Raw genomic sequence first — 15,172 nt, 5'->3', positions numbered from 1 at the left:
TTGGTGTAGTCATCCAATGTACAATGAACTACCTGGTCATATTCTGCAAGTTCTCCATGTTCAGAGTAACATCAAACTCAGTCTTAAAAGTACTGTTCTCAGAATCAAACCATCCAGTCCTGTACCATTTACATTTTTAACACACAGAGAGAAATTTTCTTCTAAAGTTGAAGCACTCCCCACAGGCAGTTTTCATACTTCAAAAGATGTTCTCCGCGAGTAGTGGAGTCAACTATATTCATTTATCACATGATCTCCTCAGTACACCAGGTTACATATTCAGTTGGTCCACAAGTTGTCCTCCTCGTTGACAAATCAGCTGGAACAATGTGGGGAGATGACTTGTCATCTTAGTTCAGATGTTAACAGAGCCAAAAGCCTGTATCATTGAAGCGCATGGATAAGGGGTCTGTCCATCATTGTGAGATAATCTGGGAAGAAAAAGAGACAACATTAACAATTTCTCTCTCCCCGCCACTATCTCCCATAGGACTTGAGGTGAGGGTTTCTTGGGTATAGCCACTGAGACTGTCTGTCCTAGTCTCGAGGCAGGGACTTCTGTGGGAACGTAGATCTTTTGTCAGGAACAGACATATACAGAAGAAACACATTTTTTAGAATAGACAGTTTGATCAAACATATGGCACAAATGAGAAATGCCCTTGCATGGAACTGCTGCATTGAGAACCCAGACTGCTTGCCTAAGATGTATAGTTCAGGCTAGGGTTGTCTTTTCCCCTCCCATCAGCTATTAAAGACTGTCCCTTGAAGTGCTCAATAACCCCTATGGCTTGGGGGTGATATAGTGCATGAAGAGTTCATTCAAGATCAAGTGGAAGCCTCTGTATAGGATAAGAGCTCCCAGTATGATTTACATGCCAAGAACGCCCTGGCTCATTGGCTCGGGAATCTGTCCCTGGGCCATGTGGTCGGCTAGTTCACTACAGTTTACATTCTTATGTAAGTCCCTGGCGTGGAGCCACTATTGTCTACCACCACTATAAAGCCTCTGCCCTCTCATTGTGGGGTGTGGAGATCTCCTTTGGTCCTGCAGCTGCCCAGGACTTGGCCTCTTATGTAAGTCTCCCTGATATATCCCTTTGCTCCCACACTGGAGTTGCCCACCTCTTTCTTTGGTCTCTCAGCACCCTCCATTCTGGGGGACAAATTTTACATTACTAGACCATTCCTGGACATCCTGGAGGAAGGCAGATGGTTTGTGTAGAATGGTGATGCTCACAAGGCCAGCAAAGAACTTCTTGATGTGTTCTAATAAGTAAGTTTTATAAATTTGTATTATAGAAAATTTCAAATATATATTAACACAGAAGTTGAGAGAATAGTATAAAGAACCTCCACGTACTGTTGCAGGGCTTCAAGAGTTATCAGCTCATAGACAGTCTTTTGCTCCAGCTGTACTTCCATCCCCTCTGCAGGAAACACTTTCTGGTCTATATCTTTTTCCAACAGCAGCAGTTTGAAAAGCGACAAAGAGTCTGCAGGCAGCAGCCATCCTTGGGGTACAGCAGCTCTCAGTGGCTGGTGGCTTCATCCAGCATGAGGGGGCAGGGGAAGGTCCAAAATCTGGGGGGCAGTGGTTGACAATGTGTGGGTCAGGCCGACTCAGGGTGAAGATACACCCTGTGGTCAGGATAGCAGGGGGCCCAAGGGTGAGGGAGAGATGACAGCAAGCCAGATCACAAAAAGAAGTTAGAGATGTTCACTACACAGTGGAGGCCAGGAGAGGACTGGGACCAGGAGGCAGCTGGCACAAGGCAGGCAGGGAAGGGGCAGAATGAGAGGCAATGGACAGCACTGTGTCAGCTCAGGGGACATTTTTTCCTAGGGCAGGACCTTTTTCATTCTTGGGCCAAGGAGAAGTAGCTCACAAGTGGCCTGGTTCAGAGGCTAAGGGTCATCTGGTCAGCAGAGGTGTTTTGGAGGGGAACGGATACAGCCTTAATAAGGTCCTTCCTGACAGTTTCCCTCAGGGAACCGATTCGAGAATCACCTTCATTGCTCCATGATGAAGGCAAAGGGCAGGAATTGTCCCCATTTTACAATCTAGGGGAAAAAAGCTCTTTTCCTGGCTGTCAGTTTGAGAAGGATTATGCCAGCACTTTCTGCCCCCCTGATTAAAGAAATGGAAAGCACTGTAGGCTACTTGAGCTGCAGTTGCTTTGCAGTCCTGGGCACTTTGGAGGAAATATGTGCGAGTCATTGCTCGTAATGAACCCCACAGAATGCCCCCTTTACTCATGTCTTTAGAAGGATGCTAGTAAATTCAACTTCTCAGTTTCTCTCCCTACGAGAGGTCTGTTGTACAGACGATCTCTTATACTGGCATATTGGGGCCCATGCACACTCTGAAATAATTGTTTCTCATAACTTTCTTCTTTCCTGCTCCATTCTTCTTCCACCCTTTCCCTTAGAACATTTCCTCATTCCCTTTGCCACTCAGTCTGCCTCTGCATTCCTCTGCGTTTTGAGATGTAGATTTGGACTCCTTGTCAAAGGAAAGGGTATATTCTCCTAAAGAAAAGTGTACATTCTTCTGACCTGCCCGGGAGCCGCTTGAAATGTCAAGTGTGAGGAACAGGTTATGACTGAGACATTTTCTCTAAGTAAAGAAGCTGGAGACCAAGCAGATCACTAAGATGTTGTTCCGGCTGTCTCCCAAAGTCTAGTATTGTTCAGCAACTCCTAGAGGCAGCCTGCGGGTCCCAGGCCTGACCCCTTTCCCAGGTGTGAGGACAGAGGCCTCAGTGGAAATGTGACCTCTGGGTCTCTGTTGCTTGAATAGCATTTTCCAAGGGGGGGCTTTGTTCAAGGTCAATTCCTGCTAGGACTCCCCTTCCCCACCCTAGTACTCTTTACCAAGCTATAATGATCGTCACACATAGTCACAGTGTATCTAAGGAATGGTAGATTCCAAGAATCCCTGAGAATCTTCCCTGATCTCTTTCCCCAGGTGTGGGCCTTCACATACACCCAGCAGATCCTCCAGGAGGAGCTATGCCTCTCAGTCATCACCTTCTTCCCTGGTGCCCCGGTGGTTCTTGTGCTTTGTAAGAATGGAGATAACAGACAGGTAAGTGCCCAGAGGGTCACCCTGGTGCAGGGCAGCCTTCAATAATGTGACTGCCATGCTCAGGTCCAGGAAAAGAGAGAAAATATGAGGAGAGGAAGTGTTTGGGGCTACAAGAAGGGCTAATAAGAAAGGAATCCTTTTGGTTAGGAGTGGGAGGGGATGCTGCTCCTCATGCCCCCCATGGTACAGACATCAGTGACAGCTCTTCCTCCCTGGGTTGCTGGCCCCCCGAAAGACTGCCAACCTCGTTGGACCACACCATTCAGGCTCATGCTGTCCTGTCCTGTCCTGTCATTGCCCTGACCCCCACCTGGGATTCTAGATCAGACAGCTCTGAGGCAAGGCCTTTAGGGCCTCAAGGATGATCAAGACGGGAACCTTTACTCCCGGGGAACTTGGGCTCTGGCAGTGTCTTCACCAAAGTGCTGAGCACTCTGGATGCACCAGGTGCCCAATTCCTCTAGCAGCAAGGCGTTGTTGGCTCCATTCAGTTTCCTAGCAAACTGAATATTGGAGTTGGAGAGACCAAGATTCAAATGCCTGCTCTATGACTGGCTGTGTGACTCAGCACAAGTTACTTTATCTCTCTGAGCTTCAGTTTCTTCCTTTATGAAATGAGGTTGATGATGTTCACCATACAGGGTAGCTGTTCACAGCCATTAAATGAAGTACAGAGCTCAGCCCCTCACAAATGGCAGTTCTCCAATGCGTGTCCATCCCCTTTCTCCTTGTCATGGGAAGTGAAGTCTGAGAAATAGCATCAGGAAATCCACCTCCACTTGGGCGCCTTGTGTGCTGAAGCACTTTGGAGAAGCAGAGGTTTACTGCATGGGTGCTGCCCAGGAGCCCCTCTATCCCCATTCCCATTGCCTTCCCTGCTCCTGACATCCCCACCTCTCTCCCATTTCTTTTTACCACTGCATATACCAAGCTGGGGTCTTCTTTTTTTTTTTTTAATTGCTCCTGTGACTAACTTGCTTCACATTCTCTGGCGTATTGCTTGGAAAGTTACTGCCCCCTGATGAGTTTTCCTAGCAAACATATTGATTTCACTTTTGCTTTTTTAAATCTAATTTTTTTTTTTTTTTAAGTATCTGGCAGAGCAATTAATTGCAGTTTCATTCCTCCATGAGACTGAAGTCAGGTCTCTGAGTGACTCTCGGCATGTGGTGTAAACATGTTCGATTATACTGGAATTCCATCATTGGCAGAGAAACTTGGTTCATCTTCTCTCCTGTCCTCTCAGCAATGGACCAAGACTGGTTCCCGCATCGAGCACATGGCCTCTCACCTCTGCCTGGACATGGACATGTTTGATGAAGGCACTGAGAATGGCAGGGAGATCGTCGTCAACCCCTGTGAGTCCTCACTTATGAGCCAGCACTGGGACATGGTGAATTCCTAATGGGGCCTCCCTGAACCAGCCTGGGCTGGGGATGCTTCCCAGACAAGAAAAGCAGACTGTAAATGAGGCTGTGAGCATCCCATGACTACTCCAGACACCCTGAACGGGGAGGCAGAGGCAAAGCCACCTAGGACAGGAGTGATCGTCTCAGGGAGGATGAAGGGAAAGATTGCAAGCCACATGGGGCTCAGAGACAAACCCCACATATTCTCAGTGTGTTGAATTCGAGTCCTGGCCATTTTTCCCACCTGGTATCTGGAGACAGATTTCTAATGGGAAGTGTGTGTGTTGTCCCCTTACTTACAAAGGAGGAACTTGGGGGAGGCCAGAGAGAGAAGCATTCCTTGTCACCAGGCCCAGGCCAGGATTATATTGAGTAATGAAGAACAGAAGTTGTTTTCAAAACAAATAAAGATAACCTTAGTCATTTTCTCTGCATATCTGTTCCTTTTTTCTATTTATGTTAGCTCTGGGTTAAACTAAGTTCTCCATCTTATGGGGCGGAGGTGTACATGGGTGGGGACCTTGTGGCAGAGTGGACAAAGGAGAGGAAAGGGACATAGGAATCCTGTGTTTTTCTCCTGGTTCTGCCACTGACTAGCTGTGTGATCTTAAAAAGATGCACAACTTCTCTGGCCTCCGTGTCCTCTTATGTTAAGTGGAGGAACAGGACTAGATAAGTGGCTCTTACCCAGGGATACACAATCTGACTCATCTGGGGAAATTTTATCTAATTCAGATGCTCTTGGACCCACCTGTGAAGACCCCAATCCAGTAGGTCCAGGGTAGGGTCCAGGCCCCTCAGCTGATTCTTGACATCGCTGCCTGGTTTAGAACACTGGCCTAGACAGTCTTATGGTCCCTATGGCCTTACAGTCTGTGGCCATTAACATAGGAGTTTCTTACTCTAATAAATCTCCAGCCTACCAGTGTGCACTGGGGCTGCCTATTCTTATTAACTAGGGTGTAAGAGAAGGATCAATCCATATTGTTTTAAGGCTCCCAAAATATGCTTGTACATTCTCTGCTCCGGTAAATTCACCATAGGCTGTTTAATAATAACTGTTTAATAATAACTGGCTTAGCCATCTATTGCAGTGTAACAAATCATCCCAAAACTTAACAGCTTAAAGTATCAAACATTTATTATCTCATAGTTTCTGTGGGTCAGGAAACCAGACACAGCTTAATGGGATTAAGAACTTACACTTCAAGATCTCTTACAAGGCTACAATCAAACTGTTGGCCAGGGTGACAGTCATCTCAACTGGGGCAGTATCTGTTCCAAGCTCACTCTGTGTTTGTTGGCATGATTCAATTCCTTGCAGACTATTGGTCTGAGGCCACCCTCAATTCTTTGCCACAGTAGCCTCTCCAACATGGCCACTGACTTCACCAAAGCAAACAAGCCAAGAAGCAAGAGTGCCAGCAAGAGAGAGAGTGCAAGCAAGACAGAAGTCATATAACCACATCATAACCTAATCTCAGAAATTATGGCCTATCATTCTTGCCGTAAGGAGCCCTGGTGGCACAGTAGTTAAACGCTCAGTGGCTAACCAAAAGGTCAGCAGTTAAAACCCACCAGCCACTTCATGGGAGAAAGCTGTGGCAATCTGCTTCTGTAAAGATTACAGCCTTGAAAACTATAGGTCAGTTGTGCATTTTATGAGTCAGAACTGATTCTATGGCAATAAGTTTTTTGTTTTTACTCTTGCCATATTCTGTCATTAGAAGCAAGTCGCTAGGTCCAGCCCACACTCAAGGGAAGGAGGTTACCCAAGAGAGAGATTGCCAGGAGGTGGGAATCTTGGGGTTGAGGGGAAGACATTTTAGAATCAGCCTACCACGGTAACCATTATATTCTACACAGTTGTCTATCTCTCCTTCATCCAGAAACCCCTTCAGTGATAGGCAGTGGTCCAAGCTCATCACTATAAAATCCATTACTTTGGACTACTACAGACTTAGAAAGTGAAAGGCTGAGTGTGTACAGACCCAGAATCTCCTCTGGAGATTTAGTTGTTATCTTTATGCAATCCTTCCATTGCCTTCTTTACTTGTGATTTGGCTGTTTTGTTGGGGCTATTTTACTTTGCACTGTGAAAGAGAAGAGGCTATGGGATAGATTCAGACATCTATAGAAGAAGACGTTCTGGTGGCTCCTTAAGCTGTGTGTCCACAGGGCTCAAACCAGCCTTGCAGAGAAGAAAGAATAGACACGTTGGCCAGCATCCTTTCCCCTATGTAGGTGGAACAGGTACCCTACTAAAATAGATGAAAGCAGAGACTTGTATTGGCCTTATCTGTTTACTTACCTATCTCTGAATATATGTCTATCATTGAGTTCCTTGGTGGCAGGAAATGTGTCTTGCTTGGGTTGAGCTTGGCGCTCGCTGAGCTCTCAGTGAATATTTTCTTAAACGGATGATTGAAAGAACTAGTCCTTGCCCAAGATGAAATGATTTTATTTACATTTTACTACCTCTCTGTCAAACACACAAGAGAATGAGGAAAGAGGAATGGAGGCCTTTGCCCCAGTGGGGTAAACTTTTTTTAACTCTGCCTCTTTTCATGTGGCAGAAGAGCTAACACATAGCTCTCCCACTTAACTCCTTTTTTCCAGTGAAAGAACTTGATGATAATAATGAAGAGTCATTGTAAAGGTATATGGAGGGGTAATCTGCCAGTGGGAATCCCTGGGTGGTGCAGACAGTTAATCACACAGCTACTAACCAAAAGATTGGTAGTTCGAATCCACTCAGAGGTGCCGCATAAGAAATACCTGGCAATCTGCCTCCAAAAGATCACAGCAACTGAAAACCCTAAGGAGAGCAGTTCTACTCTGAAACACACAGGGTTGCCATGAGTCAAAATCCACTCAGAAGTAACTGATTTGGTTTGGTTTTTTGGAATCTGCTAGTAGACATATGTCGTCAAGTGATAATGCATACTGTGTTTGAACTGAAAGTAAAGAGATTTATTGAGAGCAAAGACAGCTCAAGAAGGGGACATGTTGGATCTCACAAAATGAAAACCAGCACTCCAAAATGGTGGAGTCACAGAGGCATATTTATAAGGTAAAAATACAACATTCTGATTAGAAGTTGCAAGATTAGGTAAGCAGGAGGTGAGACAACTCAAAGTGAGGGCTTTACAGTAATTTGTTGGATACAAAACTGTGGGTATTTGGATTGAGTTCACTCACATAATAGCATAAGTACTTGCAAGGGGGTCACAAGATGATTGATAGGGAGCCACGGTCCACTGGTTCCACCCAGCCAGGGGCTTAAGGTCATATGCATATGAATAGGAAGAAGTCAGTCTGCTGGTTCTGCCCTGCCAGAGGCCCAGGCCCATGTGCTTATGAAGAAGTCAAGATTAGGTCCTCAGGAACACAGAGGCAGAAGTCACAAAAAGGAGCCAGACCTACACCTGAGCCAGCCACCCTAGACATGGTAGGAACCTCAGTTTTGGAAACTTGCACAGATATAAGGAGCCCTGATGGTACAATGGTTAAATGCTCAGCTGCAAACCAAAACGTTGGTGGTTCGAACTCACCTAGTGTCTCTGTGGGAGAAAGACCTAGCAATCTGCTCCCGTAAATTATAAACTAGAAAACCCTAGGGCAGTTCCACTCTATCACATGGTGTCACTGTGAATTGAAATCCACTCAGTGGCACCTAACAACAACAGTAGAGATATGGGTGGTTCACATTTGAGCTGCAATGCATGCATCTTAAGACCTCCTTCTTAGTGGAAAACAGGCTAAAAACTCTGATAAAGCAAATAGGTATCACTACAACTTTGTAGACTTCTCCAAATATTAATATCCACTGATGGTGATGAAGCCAAAGTAAAAGTTATTGGTGATTTAAAAGCCAGAGCACCAGCAATTACAAACCTCCACTGATTCAAAACAAGGCTGAAGATACACTGATAAGATAGCAACCGGCACTAGGTGCAGGAAGGCCCCTGGCCCACACATGCATATTTACAGAGCGAGTGTGGCCAAGCTTTGCCTGGCAGTCAGATCTTTTGGTGGACACAATTAAAGTCCTGACTCAACTCTGATAATTGAACCTAACTGCCAAATTTTAATAACCAGGAATAGCTTACTTAGTGGGGTCACCAGTAGTTGTTGGTGAAAATGAAAATTTGTCCAATAGCATGGTGTCAAATTATGATAACAAAAAGGTCTACATTCTTTGGATCCTGAGGGTTCACAAGATTTAGCCCCCAAACCATGTTTGGAGAATCTCCAAGCTAGAGTTCTCTCACCATACTGCCAGGTGAGGAGGTAGCCAGGAATGGCAAAAACCCCCTCACCCAGGTTCACATCTGGCTAGTGGAAACAGTTGTAATCAATATGGGCTTCTAAGTATCTTAATGGTTTGATGTGCAAATTAAATGACAGGGAATTTATACATACATACATTATACACAAATACACACACTTTTATGAAGAAGAGGGAGAGGCAAAAGCTTCATATACTCTCTGGTGGCTAGATCAGAGTTGGGAGGATGATGGTGTTGAGTGGATGGGGATAAATGGAAGTTTTTAGGTAATTCTGAACTCAGCATGGGTGGCTGAGCCTGGCACCATGTTGAATCTAAGACTTTCTCATGGCAGTTTATTTCTTATGTGCTTTGTAATTTCTCTCTGTGAGCTCATCTTCAGCAAGAGTGTTTTCCTCTGGGCATCCCATGTTCCCTGATTGTGGAGGCAGGCCTCTGGGAAGGTTCAAGTTTGCCTCAGCTGATTTCATTGATTCCAAACAAATTTGTACATTTATTTCTCCATTTGTGGTTTCCACATTGTGAAAGCAAAGGAGAATTTGGACGCTACATCTATGCCAGGCACGAGCTTGGAGATTACTCCTTTTCTACCCAAAATTGTGGTCTTGCTTCCGTGCCATCATCACTCATCCAGCTGGTAGGTGGGGTTTGTCTGGCCCTTGTAGGCACCCCACTATACGTAGGGCCTCAATTCTGGCCTCTGCCACCCATGATGCTTGTGATCTTCATCTGCCTCTGCTTGTGTGTTAAGACCCCAGCCCAGATTATATACAATCTGGCTTCAATTCCCCTTCAGCTCTCTTACCACTCCTGCTGTGAATTCCCACTTGTTTCTAGAATTTGGAATTTCCCCTTTCTTCTTTTCAAATGCAGCTGTGATTTTAAATTGTTTTTGTTGTATTTTATTCAATATTTATATGTGTCAGCGATGGGGTGGGGTCTTCCTATGTCATCTCAGACCAAAAGTCCTTAGTGCTATAATTAGCTATCACCATGTCCCACTGGCTCTGGGACCATATCTTATTGTAGGCATTCAATATATCTCAGTGAGTGAGTGAGTGAGTGAGAGAGTAAGCTTGTGATTCTTTAGTACCATTTCCTAATTACTTCCTGGCTACAGTTATCAGACATTAGAGTTTTAAAAAGACAGCAAAGGAAGAAATGGAGAGATGAAAAGACAAATTTATAACAATGAAATCTTGTTATAATAAACATAAATTTAAGAATTGTGCATATTTTACTTCATAATGACAGAGTTACTGGAAAGAAATATCAGTAATGGAAATCTTTAATACTGCAGTAGAGTCCAGCAAGAGAGAACGAGTTCCCATAAACTCTGGGGAAGATAATGGGAGGGTAGGCAGAGAACACTTGTATTTCATGTGCAAGTATTGCCAGCATATTCACTGGCACTTGGCTACCTGAGTCTTGGCTAGCCTTTGGGGTTTCAGAAGATTGCTTCCAGGAGAGGTTCACCTTTCACCCATGGTCCATCATAGTTTACCTACAGTGGAGGTAAGCCTCCTCTCTTCTCTGCTCCACCGTGCCTCTGGAGAGACATTGCCCTAGCTCATCCATGCCCTTAACACATGACAACCCCTGGAGCAGTGTCTGGCACACAGAGGGAATGGAGATAGTATGAGAGTTACTTGAGAGGTCTAGCAGTTTTGCAGAAATTGTGGCTTCTGGGACTACACAGGCAAGGGTAAGAGCCTCTCCTCCCCTAGCCTGCAAAGCAAACTTCCCAAGCTCCCTTGTGGTCTGTGGTCTCAGGCAGCCCAACTCAGATTATCGAAATCCGAAGCTACAAGCACTTTTCCATTTGCCTTGGAGCCGGCTAATTTAATGAAGCCATCACAGTGCAAACCTCAGGGCTTATTGGAAAAGGACTCAAGTATGACATTATTTCACAGCAGTAGATCGCATCGTTTTCATTTCACAGCTTTCCAATGGGAAATAATAAAACAAAATTACAAACATAATGAAGAGAGGAGAAAGAAAAAAAAAACCTTGAATGAGAGCCGCATCCTCTGTGCTGTGATAGGGCTGGTTACCTTACTCATTTGAGCCAGTAAATATTACCTGGCCACGCTCTGCAGGAAGGAGCAGACTGGGACGCCTCCACCTGCTGCCTAAGGTAACAGGCTTCAATAACTCACTGTCCAGTCCCCACAAGGAGCGGTGAGCACCCCTGCAGATGGCCCACTGGATAGCCCTCTGAGAGATCCCAGTCTCTAAGAACTCAGTCCCCTGCCCTGCAGGCCACAAGGCTCGGGGGAGGACTTCCATTAGTGATGGTGGGGTGAGCTGGGGGTGGGTATGCACTGCACCCTCCTTCCCTTCAAGAAATGAAGCAGTTTCACCCATGGGCTTCACCCTGGATGGATGAAAGAAAATGGGTCCCTGCCCTCACCTACTCCTGCAGGGTGCTTTCGGTGTGAGAATGGGTGAGCTGACAGCCAGAGGCTAAACCAGAGTCAAAAGAGAGACAAACCTCTTTTGAAAAGCTGTTCTCATTAACAGCATTATGTGTGCAGATCAAGGGAGGCCTCCGAGCTGGCTGGGATTTTTATTCTGTTGTGCAGGCCTGTCCCTCATCTTGAAGAGATACTCCAGGCCTGTCCCCACAGTGAGGAGACTGAACTCCTTTATTCCACCTTGGCTTCAAGGCCCTCCCCCTCCTTTTTTGGAAAATGGCTTTTGTTCTCTACTTTTGGAGCAGTTTGAGCCCATCTGGGATGAGCTTCTTCTTCTTTCCCTCAGCAGCCTTCTCGAAGACCACACTCTCACTTGTGCTTAACTCCTCCTCTCCCTTCTTGCTCCATTAGTTATGTCTCCCTCTCTGCTGTCCCCTCTCCATCAACATGGTAGTGTTCAAATCTCTCCTACCCTAATTTAAAGAAAAAAACTTCTCGAGCATGATATCTCCTTTTACTTTGACCAATACAATTCTCTGAAGCATAGCCTAGTGGTTTCAGCAGTGGACTCTAGAGTCAGATAATGTAGGTTCAAACCCTGTGTGACTGGGAGCAAGTTCCTTAACCTCTGAATTCAATTTCCTCCTCTGTAAGTGGGACTAATAATTATACTTGCCTCAATTTTTTTATCAAGATTAAATGAAATGATTCATGGGATGTTCTCAGCACAGAGTTTGGTTCATATTATGTCCTCAAAAATGTTAGTAGCTGTTATCATTTTGGAAACCCTGGGGGAGTAGTGGTTAAGAGCTACAGCTGCTAACAAAAAGGTTGGCAGTTTGAATCCACCAGGCCCTCCTCCTTGGAAGGGCAGTTCTACCTCATCCTATAGGGTTGCTATGAGTCAGAATCAACTCTACGGGCAACGGGTTTGGTTTTGGTTTTATTATCATTTTGTTAAGAGGACTAAGTGTCAGATCCCAGAGCAGGAGGCAAGCCTGTAAGTGTTGAGGATTGATGCTTCAATCCTCAGAGGTGCATTAGAGGTCAGACTGGGATGCAAGACTCCCCTGTGGGGATGCCCAAGGCATGGGAGTCATGGAGAAGGACTCAGAACCCCTACAGCTGTACTTGCTGGTTCTGAATTGATGATGAGCCTAGAAAAGGAAAGTAAACAGAAAAAAGCAGTGAGGATCAATGAGGCAAATGGTATGCATCTCAGTTACCTAGTGCTGCCGTAACAAAAAATACCACAAATAGGTGGCTTTAAAGAACAGAAATTTATTTTCTCAAGTTCTGGAGGCTAGAAGTCCAAATCAGGGTGTTGGCCAGATTGATTCTTTCTGTGAGCCTCTTTCCTAGTTTCCAGTGTCTGCTGGTAAGTCTTGCCATTCCTGGGCTTGTGGGTACATCGGTTTCTGATGTCTGTCTTTCTTGTGTGTGTCTCTGTGTCTATTCTGCTCTTTATAACACAGAAGTGATTAGGTTTAGGACCCACCCTACTCTATTATGACCTCATTAACATAAAAGAAAACTCCTATTTCCAAACAGGATCACATCCATAGGTACAGGGGACAGGACTTCAATACATATTTTGGGAGGACACAGTACATCCATGACAGTGTGTTTTTCCCCATTGGTTTTGGAACTTCATTTCATCCAGTTCTGCAACATTTCCCTCAGCTAGCGATTCCTCCCCCTTTGTGTTCATTCCACACCTGTACACTTTAGTCGGGTCTCTGTCTACTATGTGCCAAGCACCTGTGTGTTATGGTTTGTACTGAGCCCTGTGGAGAAGCAATGCCATCCATAGCATCAGTGGTATTACAGAAGAGACGAACAGAAGACAAGTCCATCGGTAACTCTGAGGCATAGCAGAAGTCTACCCTGGCTCAACACTCTAAAAGCTCCCTCCCCACTCACAGCAAGGTCACTCCACATCCCAGCACCCAGGAAATGTCTGCAGCTCCATTTCTTACCCTGTGTTTCAAACTTCTGGTCTGAGCCATGATTTCTGCTCTGTTGCCTGAATTGTACCTCTCTTTGCTCCTCTTCAGCCTCTTTACTCTCTTTTGCTCCTCCTCCTTTACACCTGGCTGATTTTCAGTTTTGGAGTTAGCCTTACACACTGTCAGAACACAGATCTGTCCCACCATGCTTTGTCCAGCTCAAGTGCCAGTGCCCAGTATCCCAAGCTTCCACCTGCCTTCCTGGGGCTCAGGGAATGGGGTCTGATGTATGTCTCCAAACCAGGGGGGGGCCTTGAGCCAACAGTACTTTTTATAGATCAATGGATGCTGAGCAAGGGGGCAGGATGTTAAGACCCAAAGCTGCGCAGATAGAACGTTGTGTCAAAAAAGACATTCAAATAAAGTACTCTGAGCTTCAAAGGAATGAAAAACTCCATGTAAGATGAACTTGAAGGATAAGGGAAATCTTAAAAAGATGGACATAGGGATGCATTCTGGATGTTCAGAACAGTGTTAGCAAAGGCACAGAAACAGTAAAGTACAGCCTTTCTCAGGGAACACAGAGTAGGTTGACCTGCCTGCAGTATAGGAGGCATGGAAGGAGGTGGTGGTGGGGGGTCAGGGAAGGCCAGAAATGGGAACTTGAATGCCAGGCAGAGCGTTCTGCACTTAATTGGGTAATTAAGAACTTAATTGTGAGCCACCAAAGGTTTGGGAGCAATGGAGTATATTGACCAAAGTGTAAACAGAAGAAGATTGATTGGGTATCAGCTAGCTAGATGCTTTGGAGAGGAGATTCTGTGAAGGAAGGATCTCTTAGAGACTCTAGAAGTAGTCCAAAAAAGATGGTGAGGTCTGCACTATGTCACTGTCAGTCAGAATGGAAAATAGAAAACAATAAGAGATTATGGCGGCAGACGTTGGGGGAAGTGGAGAAGAGGGAAAAGAGAAGATGAAGCCAAGGCAGAAAAATGAGCTTAATGCCAGGTAGATCCTGCTAGGCAAATGCCTTCACAGTATCCACCTTTAATTTAACTCCTTGAGTATCCACTAACCAGGCTTCATTTTTTAATTATAAAGCATTTTAGACACAAAATGGAATAATAATAGCATAGCAATAAGTTACACACTGTTTACTATGTGCCCAGCATGTTCTAAGAGCTTTAAAGAATTTAACTCAGTTAATTCTCATGAAAATAGTAGCTATATAGTAATAAAAAAACAGTTGTTATGGAGTTGACCCCAACTCATGTCAACCCTATGTGTGTCACAGTAGAATTGTGCTCTATAGTGTTTTCAATGGGTGTGACCTTTTGGAAGTAGATTGCCAGGGCTTTCTCCCAAGGTGCCTCTGGGTGGACTTATACCTCCAACTTTTCAATTAGCAGCTCAGTGCATTAACCATTTGCACCAACCAGAGACTCCAGCTATATGATAACAGCTACTATTCTTATTTCCATTTTACAAGTGAGTAACCTGAGAGTCAAGAAGGTAACTAACTCGCTCAAAGTCACACAACATGTAATAGAAGTGAGATTCAAATCCAAGAATTCTGCTCCAGAGTCTAGGTTCATTGCCACCTGGCTATGCTGCTTCTCACGTAGAGGACACAATAATGAACACTAGTGTTCTCACTGAAAGAATATGCTACAAGTACCATGGAATCCATTGTGTAAAACTCCTTAATGGGCTGCCTTTTAAATTAAGTAGTTCTGGAGGCAGGACCAAGATGGCGGAGTAGTCAGATGGCTTCCTATATCCCTCTTACAACAAAGACCTGGAAAAATGAGTGATTTGATTGTATATGAGTATCTAGGAGCCCTGAACAAGGCAAAGTTTAGGAATCAGACTGAGTGGTGGGGAGAGAGGGAGACAGTTCTGTAGAAGCTAGAAGTGCCAAACCGGACTCTGCTCCAGTTCTTCAGTCCCAGCTGGCTCTGAGGTTCACGGTGAAGCAGGCACAAGGCTCCGCGCGTGTGCTCAGGAGGCAGTT

The 15,172-nt window shown here is 45.1% G+C and overlaps 1 protein-coding gene across 1 annotated transcript in view; it reads left to right on the top strand.

The window, feature by feature from the left end:
* Positions 1-4,932, top strand: part of GALNT14 (polypeptide N-acetylgalactosaminyltransferase 14) — a 153,185-nt gene extending 148,253 nt beyond the window's left edge. The window contains exons 14-15 of the mRNA XM_012559895.2: positions 2,972-3,091; positions 4,338-4,932. Of these exons, the coding sequence (XP_012415349.2) occupies positions 2,972-3,091; positions 4,338-4,496 (279 nt within the window). The 3' untranslated portion in view covers positions 4,497-4,932. The remainder of the gene's footprint in view (positions 1-2,971; positions 3,092-4,337) is intronic.
* The last annotated feature ends 10,240 nt before the right edge of the window (positions 4,933-15,172 follow it).

Source organism: Trichechus manatus, unplaced genomic scaffold (assembly GCF_000243295.1).
Source record: "Trichechus manatus latirostris isolate Lorelei unplaced genomic scaffold, TriManLat1.0 scaffold00373, whole genome shotgun sequence".
Lineage (NCBI taxonomy): Eukaryota > Metazoa > Chordata > Mammalia > Sirenia > Trichechidae > Trichechus > Trichechus manatus.
The sequence above is the reverse complement of the archived record's forward strand: the minus strand, read 5'-3'. Positions and strand labels throughout refer to the sequence as shown.